The sequence below is a fragment of the Sciurus vulgaris genome (assembly GCF_902686455.1).
Source record: "Sciurus vulgaris genome assembly, chromosome: 18".
Lineage (NCBI taxonomy): Eukaryota > Metazoa > Chordata > Mammalia > Rodentia > Sciuridae > Sciurus > Sciurus vulgaris.
The window spans coordinates 31,991,890-32,016,180 of record NC_136479.1 but is presented as its reverse complement, the minus strand read 5'-3'; the positions used below and the strand labels follow the sequence as shown (position 1 = coordinate 32,016,180).

Below are 24,291 nucleotides of genomic sequence, written 5' to 3'. Positions count from 1 at the left end.
ACATCTTACTGAAGGTTGTACTCCCTTGTGAAGTTTTCTGATTTTTTTTTTTTTTTTTTTTTGTACGTTTGCACTATCAAAAGCAGACCTGAGCATTTTGCTGGCCTTCAATAGAGGCATATAAAATAATTCTAAACTTAGACATGCAGAACAGGCACTGAATGACTGTAGCTAGGCTACCAGGAGTCTGGCTCCCTGATGTCTCCAACATCTTTTTTTTAAGAGAGCTGTGGATGCAGACAAAGCAGCTAAAAGCTTTTATGTTGCTTGAAAATGTTTAGCTGCCTGCCACAAACTTAGGGAGATTAAATCCCCCAAAATTACAGATGGGCTGGATGTAGACATTCTATTCTCTTAAAAGACAGTGCTTTGCTTTAGGAAAGAAAACACCAGACCAGCAACATCAAAGTAGGAATAGCATACCTGCTGATTGAAAGCTTAAAACTAGGAAACCATCATTTGAAGGTGCTTAAGAGAATTCAGAAAACCAAGGGTTATAGCTGTAAAGTTCCTTAGCAAAGTGCAGCCTGAGTCTGTTGTGGAGAGAACTTGAACCCATAACAGCAGAAAAAGCTAACTGAGCTACTTTTCCAGAAGTTGGTGTGTTTTAACAATGGTGTATTGTGTTAACAATATAGGAAAACTGTGAATAATAAACTAATTTCAGGAAAAATAAAAATGTGTATAGACCATGTTAAAATACAAAATAGCTTAAATGAATCTATAAATAAAATATACATAACTACTTAGACCACTTATTAAGGAATGCCATAAGAAAACAGGACTGCATTTATCAGACTAGTTTCTATAACGGAAAAGATTGGAACTAAATACTAACTAACAATTTCATACACAAGTAATAACAATTTTATCTCCCATACTTTGATGTCAGGTAATGCCTGAAATATAGTGGCAAATTTCTCCATCTGCATTATCTCAGATTCTCATCTGGTACAAATGTTCTTATTATGACAAAGACTTGATGAATACCTACAGAAATATCTGCCATGTTTACTACACTCAAATGACTTCTCTTGGCATAGATTCTTTAATACTGAATGTTGGGTTATGAGAGAATTTCCTCACACACATACACATTTATTACACTGATAGCCTTTCTGCATGGCATGAATCTGATACTGACCCACGGTAGTTTGACTAATGACTTCACATCAATTACAGTAATGGAATTTTATTCCAGTATGGATTCCCCAGTTGTGACTAAGGTATGAAAACAGTGTGAAGAATTTACCACACTGAGTACATTCTTAGATTTTTCTCACTGGTATAGACTGGTAAAAGAGCCAATTAAGAGTTAAACATTAAAAGCTTTCCAACCTCTGTCATTGTCAAAGGGTTTCTCTGCGGTGAGAATTCTCTCATGCTGAATAAGGGTCAGGCTGAGTGAAAGCTTGACCACATTCAATACATACACGACTTCTCCCTGGTGTGAACTCTCAGATGTTGAATGAGGCCTGAACATGACTAAATGTCTTCCCACGTTCATCACATTCATATGGTTTCTCTTTGGTATGAATTCTTTGATGTTGAACAAGGTGTCCTCTCTGACTGAAGTTCTTTTCCCATGCATCACAATCAAAGACTTTTTCTCTGGTGAGAACCTCTTGTTGCAGGGTAAGATCTGAGCTATGACTGAAACTTTCCTCATAATCATTACATTCATATGATTTCTCTTTCCTGTGTATTTTGTGATGCTGAATAAGGCATGAGGGTTGACTGAAAGCTTTTCCACACTCATTGCATTCATGTGGTTTCTCTCCTGTGTGAATTCGTTGATGCTGAATTAGATGTGAATTCAATCTGAAGTCTTTTCCACATTCATTACATGTATAGGGCTTTTCTCGGAAACGAATTCCTTGATGTTTCACATAGGCCAACCCACATTCGTCATACTCATAGGATTTCTCTGGATGGTGGACCCTCTGATGTTCAACTAGGTATGAAGTATGACAGAAGTCTCTGCCACAAACAGTACACTTACAGGGCATGTCTCTGTGAATTCTCTGATGTTGAGTAAGGTGTACACTACGGCTGAAGACTCTTTCACAATTGCTACATTTATAAGATTTGGCTTTGGTATGACTCTTCTTATGCTGAACTACGTCTGAGCTCTGACTACAGGATTTATCAGATGTTTCACAGGATTTATCGGATGCTTCACATTTATAGGATTTTTCTCTAGTGTGTATTCTTTTATGTCGACTAAGACTTGAGCTCTGACTGAAAGATTTTTCACATTCTTTACATTTGTAGGGTTTCTCTCTAGTATGGATTCTTTGATGTCTAGTAAGGGCTGAGCTCTGATGGAAGATTTTCCCACAAGCATCACATTTGTAGGATTTCTCAGTGGTAGGAATGCTTTCCCATTTACTAAGGTGAGAGAGATCCATTAAGCTTTCTTTATTTTCACTACTCTGAAAATTCTGTATTAGGTTTATGTGTTCATGTTTACCAGCAGCTGAGTCCTGGCTGAAGTTCATGTCGTACTTATTATCATCAATATTCTGTATTCTAAGAACTCTCTGATCTGTATCAAGGGTAGGGTCCAGACTGAAGCTTTTTTCAGGTTCATTACATTCACTGTTCTTCTCACTGGTGAAGGTTTTCTTGCTGATTGTTATTTGCCTAAACTCTCTCTCCAAAAAAAGAAACTTCCTTAGGATTTCCTGAAGTCTTTCTAATCTGTCCTCAGATTTATATACTTCTCTAGTCTCAGGAACTTGGGAAATATCCTGTTTGAGTCTTCCTACTCTCACTTTGTATGAATGTACTTCTTCCGAAATTCTCTGCTTAGGAATCAACAGCTTGTTCTCTTCTCTGGACTCTCCATCTGATACAATACATAAATAGAAAATGCAAATGTAATCTGTAGTACCCTGTGCTTAAAGAGAACTCAGAAAGGAAGAAACTAAATGACGTAGTATCTACAAGGATAGAAGAAGTTTATTTACTCTAAATAACAGGCACAAATTCTCAATAGCAGGGGCTGGGGCTACAGCTCAATGGTAGAGTGTTGCCTAGCATGCGTGAGGCACTGGGTTCGATCCTCAGCACCACATAAAAATAAATAAAGGCATTGTGTCCATATACAACTAAAAAAAAAAAAAAAAAACTCAATAGCAGACCTAAGGGCATGAACAAGAGCCGTCAGATAGGATCCAAATGGATCAGGGAGTACTAAGAACACATGGAATATTCAGCAGAGTAAGAAGATAATCAGTTAAGGTGTTTCAAAGGGGGTAATAATAAAATTTTTTCAAAAGAATTTTAGATAAGCAACTTGACTAGGGACCTAGCACAACTTGTGCATAAGGGGTTAAACGAATAGAAAGGGTCAAATGAAACTGCAGGGAAAGGCAGGAGCTCTGCCTAGCATGCATGAGGCCCTAAGTTATATTCCCAGCAACCCCTGCAAATTGAAAATAAAGGCAGGAGCTCTCCATTCTGGGACAGACAGAGCTCTTTGTTTTGAGTACCAAAGCAGTCACAACTTAGCTCAACAAGTTACCTTCACTTCCCTATTAATTCCATCTAATTGATTCTGCCTTACTCACCTGAGCAGTCATCTTTTAAGACTTCTCTATTCTTAGTGTCCAGATCAAAGACCTGTAGATCTTGTTCCAGCTGGGAGATCCCATCAGCCTTGGAAATTGGAAATCCTGCTCATAGAGAAGGAAATGGGATGTGGCAATTTACCCCCAGATGCTATACCAGTCACTTTTTAACTAATGATTAATAGAGAAAAAGTAAGTTCTGAGAAGACATCAGTTAGAAAAGCCTGGAAAATGAGGAAGGCAAAGACTGCCACAAGGAGCTCAGATTTGTGCTCCAGAAAGTGGTATGTTAAGTGTTAAACTGATAACTTGGGAGCAACAATATTCATTTAAAACCTATCCAAACAAGGGAATTTGGGCATGGGTGTGAACCAGTCTTCACAGAAGTTATCATTCCCATTATCTTGACCTAAAGATCAATCTTTGCATTAGACCTGGTTTACAAGTATCAAATGGAGATCATCAAAACATTATTTTGCAGACTGGAGAAAGATGAAACCCAAGCACCTGCTGCTGTCTAGTGAGCTAAACTGTAACAACAGAATAAGAGAAGATTAAATAGTCCAAGGACAACGTTAGGAAACAATTAGAAGATGCTCAATAAGGAGCACCAAAACACAAAAAGGAAGAATTACTTCTTTAGCAAAGTAGGATAACCATAGGTTCAAACAATCCATATTTCAAATGACTAGGAGAGAATGAATTTCTTGACACATAAAAATGATTAATATTTGAAGAGATGAAAATGCTTATTAACCTGACATTACATAAACTTGCCAAAGGTATACAAATATTACAATTCAACGTTCTTAAAAAGAAAAAACAATTAGTTCCAGTGCACATGAGGAAAACAAATATGACATATCATTACTCATTAGAATTACTGTACACTATTCTTTATCCAACAAGCATTTATGGAATGCCTCTTATATACAAAGAATGAAGGGGATAAGGGCCCAAGCAAAAGGCCCATCCCCTCAAGGTCCCTAAGAACCTCACACTCTTAACTGCAGAGACAGCTAGTTATAAACAACTACAATATCATACAGTGAGAAAAAGTGCATTCAAACATAAAATGGTCTTCTATGGCTTGCATAATGGACTGCTAGGATTTAAAATCTCTTTTAATGCTGAAGCAACAGTCTGCTTCTAAGGGAACAGAACTCTGATAGTATTAGTATCAAAAGGCAGTTTTTATATGTGTTGAGTCTAGCAAATGTCTAGTACCACACATGCAAGATCTTGCTCAAGCCCTCATCTCTAAAATGCTTTCTCTCCACTGAATGTATGTCTATAAAACTTATTATTTGTTCCCCTTATCCTGACATGCCACCAGATAATAGTGTTTTTTTGTTTTGTTTTACTGACAGATTTTTTTTTTTTTTTTTTTTTTTCGGTACTGGGGATCGAACTCAGGGCCTTGTGCTTGTGAGGCAAGCACTTTTACCAGCTGAGCTATCTCCCCAGCCTAATAATTTTTTTTATAGGTTTTTTTTTTTTGTTTTTTTTTTGTTTTTTTTTTTTTTTTTGCTAATGAGGATTGAATCAAGGGACACTTAACCACTGAGTCACATCCCCAGCCCTTTTTATTTTTTATTTTGAGACAGGGTCTCACTTAATTGTGTGGGGTCTCCTTAAGTTGCTGAGGCTGGCTTTGAACTTGTGATCCTCCTGCCTCAGCCTCCCAGTTGCTGGGATTTATAGGCGTGTGCCACTGCATGCACCTAGCTATATTTTGAAAAATTGGTTTCATGCATTATTACCCTCACTTGATTTATAAATTCTTTGATAGCAGGAACTATGTATCTTGTAATTCTTTTGTTGTTGTTGTTTTTGGTACTAGGGATTGAACTCAGGGGCCCTCGACCACTGAGCTACATCTCCAGCCCTACTCTATTTTATTTAGAGACAGGGTCTCACTGAGTTGCTTAGGGCCTCACTAAGTTGCTGAGGCTGGCTTTGAACTCATGATCCTCCTGCCTCAGCCTCCCAAGCTGTTGGGATTACAGGTGTGCACAGCTATTTTATCCCAACTTTGTGCCCATGTATCAACATATGAACAGCTTACCAACTTTTATAAAAATAGCACTGGCCCTGGAAAACATCATGAACCAATAGCTGCCCCTTTAGACCCCATGTAAGAGCCTATGAGCAAAGAGATCAGAATAGATCCATGAAAGGCACTTACTGTTTCTGAATGCCAGTCGGGGATTAATAACGTCAGTTCTTTTGGACTCAGTTAATTAAGCTCCTTCACATCAAACAAAACAGTTTTGCTGGGCTGAGAATGTAGCCCAGTGGTAGAGCACTTGACTACCACTCACAAGGCCCTGGGTTGATCCCTGGTACCACTCCCCAAAAGAGAGAGAGAGAGATAAAAATTTAAGTCACAATGTGCATACAGGAGTAAATATTGTGCTCAGAATTCTTACTTTTCCATGCTAGGGATTAAACTCAGGGCCTTAAAACACACCCTAGGCAAGTGCTATTACCACTGCCCAGCTGCTTGGATTCTAATAACATATTTGTAACATTTAACTTTGAGGTATTTATTAAGGTGTTTCTCAATATCTAATAACAGAACACATTTTGGTTACTCCCTCTACAGTTTACATTTAAAATACAAATGCACAATAAAAGGATGTTTCCTCGTGGGATGAGGTATCTGCTTTTTTTTTTTTTTTTTTTTTTTTTTAAATACCAGGGATGGAACCCAGGGGCATGTCACTACTGACCCACATCCCCAGACCTTGTTTGTATTTTATTTTCAGACAGGGTCTCACTGAGTTGCTTAGAGCCTCATTAAGTTGCTGAGGCTGGCTTTGAATTTGCAATCCTCCTGCCTCAGACTTCCCAGTTGCTGGGATTACAGGGATGCATCCGCGAGGTATCTGATTTTAGACTAGTGTCTAAGGTAATATAAGAATGTACAAGCCAGGCATAGTGGTACACACCTGTAATCCCAGCAGCTCAGAAGGCAGAGACAGAAGGATCAGAAGTTCAAAGCCAGCCTCAGCAACTTGGTGAGGCCCTAAGCAACTCAGTGAGACACCATCTCTAAATAAAATATTTTTTAAAAGGGCTGGGGATGTGACTCAGCAGTAAAACATCCCTGGGTTCAATCCCCAGTACCACTGCCCCCCCCCCCCCCAAAATATTGTACGTGAGAAAACATCTAACAAGCAGAAACACAAAACCATAGAAGAGGCCTGGGGTGGTGGCACAGTGGTAGAACACTTGCCTAGCACGTGTGAGGCATGGATTTGAGTTTCAGAACAGCATAAAAAAATACTTTTTATGTCCATCTAAAACTATTTTTTAAAAAACTGTAGAAGAGGAAAAAATGGTTTGAGATAGCCTTAAAGTCAACTGATTTAGTCAACTTAATCAAAGTATTAAGGTTTACTTAGTAGGGTACAAAGCACCATACCAGAAGCTGTACAAGTTTTCACTCATTTAACACTCACCATAACTTTATAAGATAGGAACTATTATTTTTCTCATTGAACAAATGGAAATACTAAGATTCAGAGAAGTCTAAGTAAATTCCCCAAGTCACAGTTAAGTGATTAAGAAAGCTAAGATTCAAATTCAGTCTTATTTCAGAATCTGGCTTTTAGAATCCAGGCCTGGTGGTGCAGGCCTGTAATCCCAGCAATTCAGGATGCTGAAGCAGGAAGATCACAAGTTTGAAGTCAGCCTTAGCAATTTAGTCAGGCACCTAAGCAACTTAGCAAGAACCCATTTTAAAAAAGGGCTGGGGACTTAGCTCATTGGTAAAGCACTTCTGGGTCTAATTCCCCATAGCCCCCACTCCTGGAAAAAAAAAAAAAAAGAACCTGTCTTTTAAACATTCTACTAGAAAAAATAATGGTTGTGCTAGGCAGTATAATGGCACAGACCTATAATTCCAGGCACTTGGAAAGCTAAGGCAAGAGGATTACAAATTCAAGGCCAGTCCCAGCAATTTAGCAAGACCCTGGTCTCAAAATAAAAAGGGACTGGGGATGCAGCTCAGTGGGGTAAATCACCCCTGGGTTTAATCTCCAGTACCAAAAAGGAAAGGAGGGAAACAATTGTGAAATGAAACCCATCCCTTCCTCCAAAATACATACAGAAAAAGAACACAAGACCAATATGACTGTAGAGTAAAAAGTAAAACTTAAAAAAAAAAGAAATGAAAAAAATGTCAGGCACAATGGCTCACACCTATAATCCCAGCAGCTGGGGAGGCTGAGATGGGAGGATTGTGTGTTCAAAGCCAGCCTCATTCAAAGCAACATTGAGGCGCTAAGCAACTCTGTGAGACTCTGTCTCTAGATAAAATACAAAATAAGGCTGAGGATGTGGCTCAATGGTTGACTGCCTCTGAGTTCAAGCCCCAGTACCCCCATGCCCCCCAAAAGAGAGAGAAAAGGTAATTAGAATAAAACACAAAGAGCTAGGATCCTAAGAATTTGGAATCACAGAAATTTTAACTAAAAGGCATCTAGAAGATCATTTCATGTCAATGAAATAAAAATCTCTTATAATAAAAATTCTAACTCCTAGGAAACAGTCTAAGCAATGTTCAATTTGAGAAAATTCCACTATAAAGATATAATCTGAATATATTTTTAATCATTTTGATTAGTAAATCTCATCTATAACTCCTATCACTTGCTGTGCTTTCCAAAAAAACTGCAGTAACTAGCATGAGCCAGGTACTTACATACATTTACAATACACAATTTAATTTGTATAATATGTACAATTTAATCCTCAGCATGACCCAGAAAAGTAGACATTATTTTTCATGTTTTATAGATGAAAAAACCAAATGTGGATTAAATAATTTGCTCAATGTATCACAGTTGGTAAACAGAATCAGTGTTTGGTTCCACAATCCATAGTCTGTCCATCTATCATACTGCCTGTCACAGAAAGCATTAATGGTAAGTTTTCTTGCCAATGACCTGAATGCCTTTTTTCTACAATTTAACTTGAAACACTATGCTTTCAAAACATGCACTTGCTTTAAGTTTTTTCCTGTCTAAAATTACTTACTTTTTATTCAAACCTTTTTATCTTTTTCATTTAAATTTTTGAGAATTTTTAAATGAGATTTATTCTAAACCGTCTTTAGGGCTGGGTTTGTGGCTCAGTGGTAGAGTGTTTGCCGAGCATGTGTGAGGCACTGGGTTCGATCCTCACTACCACATAAAAAAAAAATAAAATAAAGGTCCATCAACAAATTTAAAAAAAAATTAAATTAAATTTTAAAAAACTGTCTTTAAAAATAACATTTAGAATTTACCTATTAGGCTTGTTGCTCTTACCAGAGTTGTGCTAAGATTTTAGCACAACCGAAAGCTTCATGTTTTTCTTCCTGATCCTTAATAATTTTGCAAATAAAATCTTTCCTTAGCAATAGCATTCTTTTGTAGATACCTGTTGTGCTGGAATGAATCCATAGATGGCTTTATTTCTTGAATGCATATCCTTTCTGGTTCTGAACTATACAAATTGGCCTGTCTATCTAATTTATCATGGTTATTTTGAGGTTTTCTTGCCATTCGATACAGACAACCCATTAAAAATATTAAAAATGCTGTATATGTTTGAACTTATTGACCTACTGGCCTGAAACACCAAAAAGAACATAGGCGCTGGGCACTTAGCTGCCTATAATCCCAGCAGCTGGGGAGGCTGAGGCAGAAGGACCAAAGTTCAAAGCCATAGCCAGCCTCAGCATCATAGCAAGACTCTGTCTTTAAATAAAAGGTCTAGGGATGTGGCTCAGTGGTTAAGCCCTGGTATCACCAAAAAAAAAAAAAAAAAGAGAGGCATAGACTATAGACAGACCTGTGTCCCAAGCCCATCACTGATTCTGCAAAAAAAATCACTTAACTTTCCTGGGCATCAGTTTTCTCGGATACAAAGTAAAGATAATACCTTCTCTGTTCACAGGGTAATGCAAAGGACTAAAAGAAAGAAAGAGAGAGAGAGAGAGAGAGAGAGAGAGAGAGAGAGAGAGAGAGAGAGAGGGAAAGAATATCCGTAACACATTGTCTGCTCAGTAAATGGTAAACAGCCATGACAGTAAAAAACATTCTGTGCGAAATCACTGTTGTCCTCCATGGCATCGAGTTCAAAAAGCAATGGTATGTGCCAAACATTCTAGATCTATAGGCTCATTTATCATCAACAAAAATTCTGACAAGAATGTTTTGAACACCACCATCTAATAAGGCATCTACCACAATAACCCATGTGAAACGCAACCCAGTCCCCTTTCTGGATCTTAATCTCTAGCTCTCACTCACAGGTCACCACTCTTTGGATACAACCCTTAAACCAGTTATTCAGTCACTTCAACAGAATATGCTTCTTTTTAAATAAGAACTATTTACCTAGTTTTTTACTAAGTCATTTATACTTTATATAATTTACTATTTAATAGAAGCACATAACCAAAGGACCAAAGTTCTAACAACTGTGTCAAATTCAGAGCTACTGCCATAGGAAAAAGATGTAAACTGGACAGTGGGACTGCTAAATCAGGGACTGATCATAAAATCTTTATGTTACAACCCCAAACAGTAAGTAAAATTAATAAATAGGTAACTTTAATTCCATGGAGTTTGCTGAACCCACAAATATGAAAATGACTTCCCAAGGACTGTAAAAATAATTGCTAAGAAGATGCTACTGACTTGGTCACAAACACAGGTTGAGTAGGAGGGTTTCTTGTTGTATGTCTGGCATTGTGAGTGTGCATGCACGTCTTGTGTGTGCAGAAATGAAAGAAAAAGGGATGAAGTTCAGCTTGGCATGTTGGGCTATGTGACTGCATTGAACTGCTACAGTTTTTTTTACTCCAAAAAATAGACAGGTTAACTGTTGGAAATTCTGTAATTATTAGGTAAAATTAACAGTAGTTTACAATTATATATCATTTTACAATTTACAAAGTTATTAAATATACATTCATTTTGATGATGCCCTGAAATAGAGATTTAATTTTTTTGCCCTCCCATTTCCCCTTCATTAAGAACAGTTCTAAGGTGTTGGGCACTGTGGTGCACACCTGTAATCCCAGCAACTTGGGAAGCTGAGGCAGGATTGCAAATTCAAGGTCAGCCTCAGCAATCTAGCAAAACCTTGTCTCAAAATAAAAACTAAAAAGGACAGGAGATGTAGCTAAGAGATAAAGTACCCCCAGGTTCAATACCCAGTACAAAAGAAAAAAATAAAACAGTTCTAAGGAACAAAGGGACACTTAATCAGCAAAGGTAATAAAAATAAATCAATCTATATAGTGACACAAAGAATCAAGGGGAGGAAGGCAGGCCCTTGAAGGAGAAAACTACATTAACACGATGAAAGCCAAGGGGGTCACAAAAGAGTGGGGCAACACGAGGGGCAAGTCGTGTTCACTACAGAAAAGGAGGGGCACAGAGCACATATTCCGCACTCTAAAATAAAAGGAAAAGACCATAACTGAAGTGATGGGGTTGAACTTCAGTTTCTCAGAACACAAGCAGCTGATCACCAAGCACCATTTCTAAATGAACTGGGTTCAAAATTCATCAGTTTGCAAGAAAGGGCTTTTGCCCCTCATATCAGGAATTTAACAAAGCTCATTTGAGAAGCTGCAATTTTACATAGTGGTGGCATTCTGGGAAGCATCTATTCCAATTAATCAAGTTTATTATCTTACAATTGTGGAAAAGGAGTTTCCGAGCAGGGCCGAGCACTACCGATGGAAATCCGATACTTGGGCCATCTCTTGGAGATTCCTGCTGTAAGAACTGCAAGTGTTTCTCCAGAGAAAGCACTTGCCTGGGTATGACTCAGGGCTGGGCAGGAATTCACACAATGAATCCGGGTGGTGGGAAGGCGAAGAAGTATGCCTATAAAGATCAAAGAGCCAGGAATGGAAAACACACTAAAAACTTTCCCAGTGGGCAGACTGCCACCCCGCAGGTAAGAAGGCCTCTCGAATCCTGAGTTTAATCTGGAAAATAAAGAAATGTCCTAGATGCCACCCAAATAAGCAAAGCTAAAAAGAAAAAAAAAAAGCTATAATAAATGTGTGCATGTTCACACACACATACACATACACACACACACACACACACACACACACACAAAGAGTACAGAAGACCAGGAAATAAAAAACCATGCTCATCAAGGAGACTGCCAACAACTCCCCACTGATGCTTCTCAACAGTGCTACAAGCTGCCTAATCCTTGCTCCTACTATCCACTCAGAATGACAAAAGAGAGACGGTTCAGTTACCTCACTAAGGTGGGTAAAGACTTCGGGTTGCCCTGGGTGTGGTTACTAGGTGACTCATTGAAATGAACTTACAGTGAGTCATGCTTTTAAACAAAGTCTCTTAAATTTGTCTGACTGGAGATAAATTGGGGATCTTAAAGTGAGGGAGTACTCAACAAAAAGAAGAGAAGATGACAGAAGAGATAGGGAAGACATAATGGGAGGTGAGATCACTGAAGTACTATGAAAGTCATGAGAGGACTATGTGGCTTTTACTCTGCATGAAACAATGGACCCACTGCAAGTGTTCGAGCAGAAAAGTGACTTGATTAGATTTATAATTTTAAAGGGTTACTCAGGATGTGATAAGAATAAAGTGAAGGTAGGCAGAAACAGGGAAACTCAGAGATTATGCAGTACTCCAGGGAGGCATAATGGTGGCTTGAACAGGGGAGTACCAGTGAAGGCAGTGACAGTGGCTAAATTTGGATATATTATGAATAGTTAACAGGTTGGATATAAAGTATGAGAAAGTGAGAGGCTCAGGTCTTGGGGTCTGGTTTGGAGATGGAACCTAGGACCCTGCACATGCTAGGCAAAAGCACTACCACTGAACTACTTCCCTAGCCCTAGTCTATCTTTTAAAAAGGTACTTCCTCCCAGGACAATGAAAAAATCTCAGGTACAGTGTCACTGAAATACCAGAGAGCACAGTCTGGTTGGGGTTGGGAGGCTGCTCTAGAGTGTCTTGTAAAAAAGAAAAAAATAAAGGTAAGGTGAGAATTTATGCAAAGCACAAGCAAGTTTCTCTTTGCTAACAGGCAACAAAAGTCCCACAAGAGCATGAAATATGAACTGGGATAAGGAGTAGACAACCCAAAGGAATCTTAATTACCCACCCCTAGGAGCCAACCTTAAAGATAGAGAATTCAAAAGTTTTAAGAACTGAAATCTGCCAGGTGTAGTGGTGCATGCCTGCAATCCCAGTAATTTGGAAGAGTGAGGCAGGAGGATCTTAGGTTCAAGGTCAGCTTCAGCAACTTAGCAAGGACCTAAGCAACTTAGTGAGACCCTGTCTCTAGCCAGGCACAGTGGTGCACGCCTATAATCCCAGGGGCTGGGGAAGCTGAGGCAGGAGGATCACAGTTTGAAGCCAGTCTCAGCAGTTTAGCAAGGCTGTAAGCAACCTAGTGAGAACTTGTCTCAATATAAAAAATACAAAGGGCTAGCTAGGGATGTGGCTCAGCAGTTAAATGCCCTTGGGTTCAATCCCTGGTTTCCCCCTCCCCCGCCAAAAAAAAAGATCCTGTCTCTAAAAAAATTAATAGGGCTGGGGATGTAGCTCAGTGGTAAAGCCTCCCAAGTTCAATCCCTAGCACTTCAAAGGTAAGGGGCACTGAAATCGGAGCCATACCCTACTGACCTTCTCAGAGACCTCACACCTCCTCAAAAACAAGAAGAAATCCAATAGATACATTGAGAAATAAGAAAGACAGTCCTTACCCAGTGAGACCACGTTCCCATAATTCTCTAACATCACTTCTCTGTAGAGGTCCCTCTGAACAGGGTCCAGGCATCCCCATTCCTCTCGAGTAAGGTGCACAGCCACATCCTCGAATGTCACAAACTCCTGAAATAACACATTCTGGCTGCTCTGGGGAATGAGACCACTGTAGCACCATGGCCAGAAAATGAGGATGATGACAGAGAGGGCATCCAGTGCGTATTTACATTGGGGAGGAGGGAGAACAGATTAGAATCTAGGGAATAAATCCCCATTAACCCTTAAATACAGAGTAAGTGCCCAGCATAGCACGAGGGACAAAGAAGGTTTGCTTGTGGTATTGGGGAGATGGAACAGTGTTTTGTGTGAAGTGCAGGTCTCTGAAGAGGATCAGTTCCCAAATTGGGGTCTGCTATTGAAAAAATACCAGGCGAGGATTAATGGATGAGATGAGGGAGAGGTCACACTCATATCAGCAGCAAGAGTCCCTGAGGAAAAGTAGAGGGTTCCTCAGCTCACCTGGTACCCGGCTGTCAGCAGCGCAGCTGCCTGGTCTCCTGGGCTTCCCCCATGGGGAAGAGCAGGCACCTGGGGAACAGGTGGAGCTGAGGGAGGAGAAAGGAGCCAAGAGTGAGAGCAGCCCCTCCCCAGGGCTCCCTTTCAGAAGAGGCCTCTGTAGCCCAAGGGGTGTCAGTGGGACCTCCTTTACATCAATATTCTAGTAAAACCAATGAACATTTATCAGGCATTAGGTGTGTCTACTCTGCTCCTCCACAGTACTTCATGGCCTACTTACACATGTTTAGACCTGTGCTACCGGATTTTATTAGGAATTCTCATATTTCACTTTATCCCCATGACATGACATTCTTCTCACAAAAGGACAAGCATCATACCTGTTCTACAGACGGGCAAAGCAAAGCATAAAGACTTGTAGCGACTTATCCAGGGCCAAAGTTATTTAAGAGACTTCTGACACTTTCCCAGACATCATTCTATAAATCCATTAAGCCTCTCTCTTATGTGTACAGGCACTGTCTCTGCAATCAGTGTGTAAGGCTCCCAGGAACAAGGAGCCTCACACTCCCAAAATGCCCTATACCATCCTACACACTGTGGCACAATCTACATTGCAACACACAAGTTGTTTCAGGCACTGGAGCAAGGCTATAGCAATCCAAAACACAATTCTCAAAAAACAAAGGAAAAAAAAAAAAAGACTTGACAACCTATTTATAGACAAAAATGTGACTGTATTGTCAATATATAACATGTGTGTGTTCAAACAGGCATTGTGCTCAACCAAGGAACTGAATCAGATTAGTCACAAGCACTGCAGTTGGAACAGAAAGGCAAGTGGCAAAGTAAGTAAAGTGAAGAGGGGAAGGGAAAGGTCCTGGATCTAAGAGGAAATGAGAGCCAAGCAAGGATTGAGACATGGCAAAAGTAGTAGCAAATCTCAGAAATTATTCTGGATGTGTTAAGTAGGATGAAGTGAAGGTTGTATGAAAGACAACAACCAGAGCAGAATGAGTGACCACCACTCTGCTTATTAAAGAAAGATGAACTGGGCTCAGTGGTGTATGCCTGTAATCCCAGTGACTTGGGAGGCTGAAACAGGAGGATTGCCAAATTCAAGGCCAGCCTCAGCAACATAGTAAGATCCAGCAACTCAGTGAAACCCAGCAATTAAGCAAGACCCTGTCTGAAGATAAAAAATAAAATGGATTGGGGATGTAGCTCAGTGGTAAAGCACGCTTCAGTTCAATCCCCAATACTAAAAAGAAAGAAAGAAAAAGAAAAAGAAAAGATGAATAGTCCTTAATGAAGAGGCCCAGACCAGGAATGAACTGAGTCACACCTGTCCCTTCCAGTCCTCCCTCTACAGGAAAACTTCTTATTCAAGTTCCTAGCCTCACCCTGGCAAGCCCAGGAGACCCTCTACACTCCCATTCTCCTGGATATAAGTGTTGTCTCTGCCTTACCCCCAGTGAGTCCCTGTTCCATGTCGGTGTCCTGCAGGAACTGAGATTCTGGGGAAAGACACTCAGACTGTGTCTCCAAAGACTGAAACTGGACCCTTGGTGATCCTGCTGCTTCCTGGGCCGATATTTCCTCCATCCCTGTTCTGGAGGACAATGACCATCACTGCAAAGTGAGATTAGAAGAAATTATTGTAATAAGTTAAAATATCACGTCAATTTTTATCCTCTGGACTTAGCAAAGTATCTTATACACTGTAGATACTCAATAAAAACTAGTTAACAACGATTAACCACTCCAAATAAACAACAAGGGGAAAATGGGATATTATTCAGTTTCAAATACTTAAGATCTAAATCGTTGGGTCGTAGTTCGCGGGTTTATTTGAACTCCACTAAATCTGAATTTACAGGATTTCTTTAAGGAAAAAAAACAAACACACACTACACGTGAATGTTGTAAAGCTTCCTGTAGAAAGTTTAAAGTATTTCAAATGTACCACCTACTTCTGGAGTCTCAAACTCGTACCCAGAGAAATATGCTCGTTGTGATTACTCATTGTTTTCTAAAGCAAGTCCCTCAGGAACTATTTGGTAACAATGACAGCCCACTTGAATGACTGAATGGGCCTAAATCATAATCAAACTCGACCGTGGGGGTTAGACTTTTCGTCAGACTGGGTGGGCAGTCTGAGAGTAACACACAGCAGGGCTGCGACTCAAAGAGGTTTGACTAGTGCCCTTCAAAACCAAGGACGCGACTGGGTTACGTCCTCCTTCCACAACCCCGTCTAAGGGCCCTCGCCAGGCTCCTCACTTGGTGCGCGAAAGGCCTCGCCTAACGCTGCCCTCCTCCCACTTCCCTTTTAGGCGAAAACAGAAACCCAAAGGGCGACGCGGGTCATACAGACCCAGCTCACACCCAGGCACGGTCACCGAGTTCTGACCGCGGGGCCCTCGGTCCGCGCCGGGCTTCCGGGAGAAACAGGCCCTCGCGCGCTCCAAGAGAGACGGGAACAGCCTTCAGTCGAGGCCCGGGTCGCCGCCTCCTCCTCCTCCTGGGGAGGCGAAACAACGGGCCGCTCCCACGGCGACGCGAGAACGGCTTCCGGGGGACTCACCCGAGCAGGGAGGCGGACCTAACGACAGACCCGTCACCAACACCCTCGTTCGCGTAGCCGCGCCAGCCTTTCCGGGACCGCTCTAGACTGCGCAGAGGCGGGTGCTTCTCGTTTTCACTTCCGGCGGCGGAAGGAGGGCCCCGATGAGAGCCCCGGATGAAAGCCCCGGATGAGGGCCCCGGATGAGGGGCTGGGTGCTCCAGCAGGGAACGTAGACGCGCTCGCGTATGATTTTCCTTCGTCCTTTTGCGGTCGCACTCACCTGATAGGGGCTTTTAGCCATCACACCACCAGTGACTGCGACAGACGTGGGGAAAGCGCCCCCCACCGGCCCTTCTCTGACGCCAGCCGATCCTGGAGTCTCCCCGCAGGGAGGTGACCAGCCCAAGTGGGCCGGTCACCGGGAGGGGCAGTGACTGAGCTAATGGTCATAGTAGGGAGCTAGCAGGAGGGTGCCTTCGCAGAGTGGCGCCTCTGCGAAAGAGGACCCCAAAATCGTGGGATCGACTGAAATTTTTGGACCTTGGGTAATGTGGGGGTGGGAGAGCTTTAAGTAAGTTGAAATGGAAGAGAGACTGAAGAAGGCAGTTGCGCTTCTGGAGCAAAGATTCAGCCACGCAGAAACAGGGATGGGTGTAGCATAGTGCCTGGCCCCGGCAGGCAGAGAGCTGGGATAGGAATCCACAGGGCATTGTGACCCCATAGTACTCTTGTATCCGAAATCAGCTAGGGACAGTTAAGCCTCTTAACAGAATCAAAACTAAAGAAGTGATTTGGAACGGACTTCAGACATTGTCTAGCAAGTCAAATGCTGTCCTTTAATGTTACTTGTCATTTTAAATTAAGAAAAATCTGAACTGTGCAGTGTTCTTTATGCTTTTTCAAACTCTATCAACTTCTCAGAGATAGTGTTATGCTTTCCTTGTCCTTCCTCCCAGGGTATCATTGATGTAGTCCAACTTCATACTTTGACACAGTCTTTTAGTCTCCAATATCCTTGTCACAATGGAGTCAAGACCAGAGATAGAAAATGCACCGCTTAGTTAACTGCTTGCTGGACAGCTCCAGTTGGAAACTGTGTCTTGTGTTAAACACAAATATACCCTCAGGTGATGTTTAACTATCGTTCCTATTGACAGTTCTTGGGACAGCGGATGACATCACTTTCTCCTTTACATAACAGCTGTTTTAATATTCTCGGTTAGCTATAGGTTTGGATTCTTTACTGAATTACCATTTCTCCACCTCAAAGTGTCTCACACTTGTACTTATAAGCAGAGTGGCTGGGAAAAAAAAAATCTGCAAAAGAGATGAGCAAACTGGAAGTGATGTACAGTGTGTCTAAGTTGTAGCTGATTCAGGCAGTTTGCTCCAATGAGAGGACCACAGGAGACACCCATTTAAAGAGTTCCCTCCCCTCCAGTAGCCATTGAGCCCTAACAGCAGGGTTCTCTAAGAAACAGTAGCTACCATTTTGCTTTTGAGCAAAATAGTCTTTGAACACTTCTTCAGATGACACGGGTAGAAGTAACCAACTCATAAAATTTATGATTTTTAGCATTAACTATATAAAGAAAATGTATATGCAGCTATTCCCAAGGGATTGAATGCTTCATTAATTTTTACCTTAAGCTCCCTATTGCACTAGTCATGCATAGGTACAAAAGAAGTAAAATATTACACCTCTATTTATACTTTTGTAGTTTGAGATAGACATTTTCATGTGTACATAAAACTAAGCTAGCCGGGTAAGGTGGCACAGGCCTGTAATCCCAGCTACTGGGGAAGCTGAGGCAGGAGGATCACAAACCCAAAGCCAACCTGGGCAACTTAGCAAGACTGTCTCAAAATAAAAAGGTCTGGCAATGTAGCCTAGTTGTAGAGCACTTGCCTAGCATATTCGAAGACCAGTTCAAACACCAGTCCCAGAGCAGGGAAACTGAGCTAAACGATTGCTGAGGAAACATGGGGTAATTAGGCAGATTGGAACAGCTTCTGGAAAGTTTTGAGTTTGAATCTGAACAAAGCAGCAAACTGTTGCTGGGCACATGGTGGCACACTCTTGTAATCCCAGGAGACTGAGGCAGGAGTGACAGGACACACAGATGGGGACATGAGGTTAAGGGAATTCTATAAAAGAGGCCCGCTAAGTTGACCCCCACATGCTTTCTTTGCCAAGAAGCAATTTAACTGCAGCCTTGCCTGGCTTAAGTGCACAGACTATATCACATTCTTCAGCAAACTAACTGTTATCTGCAGGAGAAATGCAGACCCAAAATAATGTTGATAAGAGGAACCCAAGTTACCATGAAGGGGGAGACTTTTGTGTGCCTTTTCACATACCAGATTCTGAATCTCAGGGAGGTAAGAATAATTCCTCCTAACCATAAAAATCTGTAAGAATTTGTGGTTAAGAATCCAATTAGAACCAGTCAGTATGGCCAAGGTGCCCCAGAGTTGGCATGGCAGAGGGGACTTGAAAGTCTGATGTCATCCTGCTATCAGTCAAAAGTTGGATCTGGGCAGGACTCTCTGGAAACTTCTCTGGGATTCCCAATTAAACTGGAGTGCAGGAGAGTCAGTGTCCCTCTCCTGAGAGGAAAAACTCTCCCTTTAGAGTGTCTCCTTTATCCTTTTTCTATCCTTTCAACAAACTCATGCCTGTTACTCTTCATGACATGACAAATCTTTCCAACTTGATCACAAAAATCAGTGTTTGAAGGTATCGGGAGTCTTCATGCTACTTCAGTTTCCCAGAAGGCCCCAGTTCTGTAAGAGGAAGATTGCAAGTTCAAGGCCAACCTCAGCAACTTTGCTAGGCTCTATCTCAAAATAAAAAAGGGCTGGGGATGCAGCTCAGCACCCCTGAGGTTAATCCCCAGTACAAAAAAAAAAAAAAAAAAAAAAGTAGCAAACTGCTATTTTAACTGGATCAGAAATGCTGAGAGGAGAAGGATGCTACGACTTGTGTAAGTGTCACTATTGGGAAGTGGTGCAACCTTTAAGAGGTGAGGTGAGGCCTAGTGGGAAGAAGTTAGATCACTGGGGCTGGTCCTCCAAGGGAATATTGAGACAACCCATCCTCCAACACTTTCTTCTCCCTCTTTGCTTCCCCGCTGCTATGGGGTGAGTAACTTTCTTTGCCACCTTCTTCCTGCCATAGTGTGCTTCCTCACCACAGGCCCCAAAACAACAGGGCCAGCTGATCACAGACTGAAACCTTTGAAACTGAGTCAAAATAAACTTTTCCTTCTTTAAAAATTATCTCAGGTTACTTTGTCACAGTAATGCAAAGCTAACACTATAATAAAAAAATCTTCGGCATAGATCAAGTATTTAGAAATACTGTCTGCACAACTGGCAACACATAAATAATCATGGTCCCAAGAGAAGCAACCACTTCAATTTTTTGAATCACTTATCCTTGATCTTCTTTTACCCATTCCCTTGTGTCAGATCCTCAGCCATACAAACACCCTAATTATTATTATTGACTGATAATAATTATAACTATTAACAATTACTGCCATCAATAATAAAATATAAGTAACGTGTAAGTATCTGTGAAGGGCAGTTTCCCTGTCTTCCAAGCTGAACACAGAGATCTCCAAAGCCAGAGATTAAAGCTCACATAGTCGAGGACAGGGGCGCAAAGTCCTCCCATGATCCTAGAGAGGACCACGAGCTCGGCGGAAGACGGGTGCTGACGCGTTTCCGGTTCTTGCAATATTTGTTTCCTCTGGGTTCTAATGACCGGAGGATCTGAGTTGTCCGCATCTCTCCCTTTTTCCATCCTGGCGGTCCTGTTTTCTCCGGGCGTTTTTTTTTGTTTTTTGTTTTGTTTTGTTTTGTTTTGTTTTTTTGAGATGTGGGTCCCGCCGGGACACAGGGCGGGGCAAAAGTCGAGGTATTCCGCAATGCCCCTGGCCACGACCGCCCCTGATGCAGGTGGAAGAGGGTCCTCATTCCGTGTCCTGAGTCCCAGCCTTGCTGAAGGAAGCACCGTCTCCTGCGGAAACATCCCGGGATCCTGGCGGGAAGGGAGCGTAGTTTGGGTAACTGGCTGGGGTGGGATGTTTCGGGACCAAATAGAGGCCCTCTGTGTGCCTTTCCCGGGCCCACTCGCTCTCGGTTTTCACCCTGTGGGGTCTTGGATGAAATAACCCTACTCTAACTTCTGAGTTCCTGAGGACCCCAATTACTTTTAAGTTGACAGGTTTATTACACATTATGAGTTGCAGATCATCTGTTCACCCCAGAACCCACCACCGCTAATGGTGATTACAGAATGTTTGAAACCTAGGAAAGATTAGGAACACTTAACCTTTTTCCTTTCGGTTTTAGGACTTTATGAAGGATTTTAAAAGAGAGACTCCAGCCCATAGGTGGATTTTTCAGTTATGTGAGGTAACTGCCCCATTTGCAGGGGTTCCTCTTAGTGAAGGGGGTTTGTGGGTGGTGCAGTAGGACGTGATTTGGGCCATTAGGAGTTTGATTACCAGAGTGCTGTGTGCCACCAGCTGGCAGGGTTGTCCCTGAAATTTGCCCTAAGTAAAATAAGCTGCTATCTCCAAGACACTTTGGTTTTCAAATTCAATGTCAGCCTGAACTTCACTGTGAAAAATTTAGCTAGATAAAACCTAATGCCCACATCCATTTCTTGTGGTGCTACCAGCATATGAAAGATGTTTCTTTTATTAAGAAATACCAAATGGCAGAAGACCAAATAAAAATTATACAGGCCACCGGCAAGTAGATCAGAAGCAAGCAATAAATGAATTGTGTAGAATACACTGTGAACAGATCAATTAAATCTAATAGAATTTGCTGGAGCAAAAGGTTTGTTACACAGGGAAATGTAATGGGAGGCATTGTGATGGGCTGACAGATCTGGCTCCATGAGAATGTTATAGGCCAGACTATAAGGGAAATGACTAAACAGACTCCGTTTTGCTCTGAGACTGCATGTTATGTAAGAAATAAGCTTCTCCTGTGGGAAGACCGGGCCTCTGTACCCATCAACAATTGCTTAGCTTCTCCCATGGGAACACCTCACCTCTGTACCCATCATCAATTACGTAGGGTGACATGTTTAGCAATACAAAATGACAGTTCTTATGTAATGAAAAATTGCTCTTTTGATTCTTATTGCTTCTAAACAATGTACCAAGGGAACGGTGATTGTGTGGATGTTAGTAACCATTCTTTAGTTTGTACCTAGGTAAGGGTCGTTTTGACCCACTTCCCCTCTGTCGATGATCTCATGATGTTTGTAATTTCAAATCATAGCAACAGACACTTATAATTGATGTGATTATTGGTATAAGAACCCCTACAACCCTATGGTCGGAGCTGTTCTCCCAATAGCTATTTTTTTGGGCATTGTGTGAGACAGTCAGCCGGCCAGCTTAATAAAGATTCTCAAATTTGAACTCAGTGGTGATCAGTCTGTTCTAAAGTTGTGCCCCATAACATCTGGAGGCCCCAGCGAGATCCTCGCTGCCTGTGGGTAACCACTACTCACCACTGACCTGGACTTCTCAGTGGTGATCAGTCTGTTCTTAAGTTAACAAATTTGTGTAACTTACTTATTGACATAATTTATTTCTGTATTTTAAAAATACTGTTCCCCCCTCATTAAGATTTTTCATAAATAACCTTGCATTTGTGATACAGCAAAAACTCTTAACTTGTAAGATATGCCCTTGCAAGAAGTGAAATAGCAGGCCTAGAATGAACTTTATACTTTCTACAAATGAGAAAAAAAAATGTTGATATTGTATCCATTTGAACAGATACTTTTTAAATGTCAACTGCTTTACAAAGAACAATGTTAAATGTTATGTTAAAAATAAAATTTTATTTTTTTTTTTATACTGGGGATTGAACCCAAGAGCCCTTTACCACAGAGCTATATCACCAGCCCTTTTCATTTTTTATTTTGAGACAGGGTCTCTAATTTACTGAGGTTGGCCTTAAACTTGTGATCCTCCTGCTTCAGCCTCCTGACATTACAGGAGAACACTACTTCACTATTCAACCAGTCTTTATTCTTCTTTTGTTTTTTGTGGTGCTGGTAATCAAACCCAGGTCTTTATGTTTGGCATGCAAGGCAAGCACTCTACCACTGAGCCACATTCCTAGCCCTTTTTATTTTTTTATTTTGAGACAGGGTCTCACTAAGTTACTTAAGGCCTCATTAAGTTGCTGAGACTGGTTTTGAACTTGCCAACCTCCTGCCTCAGCCTCCTGAGCTGCTGGGATTACATACATGTGCAGCTGCACCCAGCCAGTCTTTATTCTTGAGTAGCCTAGTTGATATAAAGTAGGACATCATTAAAAATTACATTTCAGGGTAAGAGCTATTGCACTTTTGCATACGAACTGGTATACAATGGTGGAGACAGTCTGGAGGCCAGAGAGGATTAACTAGGTGCTGGGATCATTTGAGAAATGTAAACTAAAACCCAAGCTTTCCACTCTTACGAGTGCTGCCTTGAAACAGGAAAACATTCCCATGACGGCCTGTCCAAATCAGGAACGAGTGACTGGTCCTGACTGCAGCCTGGCTCTCGGTGTTGCCTCCTTGTTGGAGTGCATTCATTGTGATTCATACTGCCACTGTGAGCAAAGGTTTCTGGGAATGTTTTCTCCTTCTCACTGTTAGAACTTTGACCCAGATGTCAAAAACACTTCCTCCATTTTAAAATACCAGAGACTGAATGGCAATTTCAGGAGACCTGTCACTAAAATTGAAGGAAAGTCAGCAAAGAAAATGTAATGGAAAGAATGAGAAGAATGGCAACATAATGATGACAAAGAGAACAAAAATAGTGTAAAATGGGACAAAAGTGTCAACAGCTATTGGAAACGCTTAGTAGGTTTCAAGAAAAAGTAGAATTTTAAGAGATGGAACTGGGAGGGAAGTTGTTCCAGGCGATGGGATGAAGATGGGAAGGAAGTCGCAGTGGCTGAACAGTGAGACCAGTTTGGCTCAAGCATAGGGTCTGTGAAGAAAAGGGAGCTAAGACAGACTCAGAGTGTCACATTATGGTGGTCTTTGAATAGAGGGGTTCATGATTAATTTTTGAGGGGAAAGAGTGATGTGATCAGAGCTATGTCTTGGCAGTACTGTTCAGTCCTTGTTATGTAGTTTGATTTAGAACCAGGAGAAGTTGAAGCTAATGAAACCAACCAGATCATTGTAGTAATCAATGCTATAGGTAATGAGAGCCTGAATTGAATTCTAAGAACAAATAGAACTGTAGGAAAAAATGTGTTTGAGAGAAAAAAGCTCTATTGATTCTCAGAGATGAGTAAGTAAAAAAATTAAGATTTCTAGGAAATACATTAACTTCCAGTAGCGGATAAAGTTGGTAATAATCCTTGGAACGTGATTCCTGGCTTTTTTTTTTTTTTTTAATGTTCCTGAGGATGGAACCCAGAGCTTTGCTCATGTTAGGCATGTGCTCTACCCCGTGCTTCTTGATATGATCCAATCCATCGTTGATGTACTTGTCATTATTTCTTTTCAGATATTAGTTAACCCATCTGACCAATTTGTGAGGGTTAGTTTAGTAAAACCAAATAATTTCTGTAAGTCCACAAGGCTCACATAACCAGTACAATGTTACCTTATACTGGAAACAGACAAATGGAGGTGCCTCTGACAGCCTCCATGTCTTGTAGAAATCCTGTTCTTGGGGCTGGGATTGTGGCTCAGTGGTAGAGCACTTGCCTGGCATGTGAGGCCCTGGGTTCAATACTCAGCACTGCACATAAATAAATAAATAAAAGATCCATTGACAACTAAAAAATACTTTTAAAAAAGAAATCCTGTTCTTAC

The 24,291-nt window shown here is 41.2% G+C and overlaps 2 protein-coding genes across 11 annotated transcripts in view; both read right to left on the bottom strand.

Annotated features, from left to right (window-relative positions):
- Positions 1-5: 5 nt before the first annotated feature.
- On the bottom strand, positions 6-18,690 carry ZNF655 (zinc finger protein 655). Of its 10 annotated transcripts, XM_079121259.1 has the most exons (7): positions 16,236-16,439; positions 15,328-15,490; positions 13,862-13,947; positions 13,342-13,468; positions 11,400-11,470; positions 3,576-3,680; positions 2,718-2,851 (listed from the first exon to the last, which is right to left on the bottom strand). In XM_079121259.1, exons 2-6 carry the CDS (start codon positions 15,461-15,463, stop codon positions 3,591-3,593), a joined length of 510 nt encoding a protein of 169 aa, XP_078977385.1. In that variant the 5' UTR covers positions 15,464-15,490; positions 16,236-16,439; the 3' UTR covers positions 2,718-2,851; positions 3,576-3,590. The 10 variants fall into 10 exon arrangements, with proteins under 10 accessions (XP_078977379.1, XP_078977377.1, XP_078977380.1 ...); XM_079121253.1 differs by lacking the exons at positions 11,400-11,470; positions 16,236-16,439 and adding an exon at positions 16,446-18,690 and having other exon boundaries at positions 6-2,851; XM_079121251.1 differs by lacking the exon at positions 11,400-11,470 and having other exon boundaries at positions 6-2,851.
- A 5,421-nt stretch (positions 18,691-24,111) lies between these two features.
- Positions 24,112-24,291, bottom strand: part of LOC306649841 (zinc finger protein with KRAB and SCAN domains 5-like) — a 30,727-nt gene continuing 30,547 nt past the window's right edge. Inside the window, exon 7 of the transcript XR_013760726.1 lies at positions 24,112-24,217. The gene's annotated coding sequence lies outside the window, so the exon portion shown is untranslated. The remainder of the gene's footprint in view (positions 24,218-24,291) is intronic.

Coding starts and splice junctions, on each gene's coding strand:
- ZNF655 (XM_079121253.1), bottom strand. CDS start 15,463: ATGGAGGAAATATCGGCCCAGGAAGCAGCAGGATCACCAAGGGTCCAG. Junction 13,469..13,861: donor TGCTGACAGCCGGGTACCAG/GTGAGCTGAGGA, acceptor GTGTTATTTCAG/GAGTTTGTGACATTCGAGGA. Junction 3,681..13,341: donor TGGGAACGTGGTCTCACTGG/GTAAGGACTGTC, acceptor CTCTATGAGCAG/GATTTCCAATTTCCAAGGCT.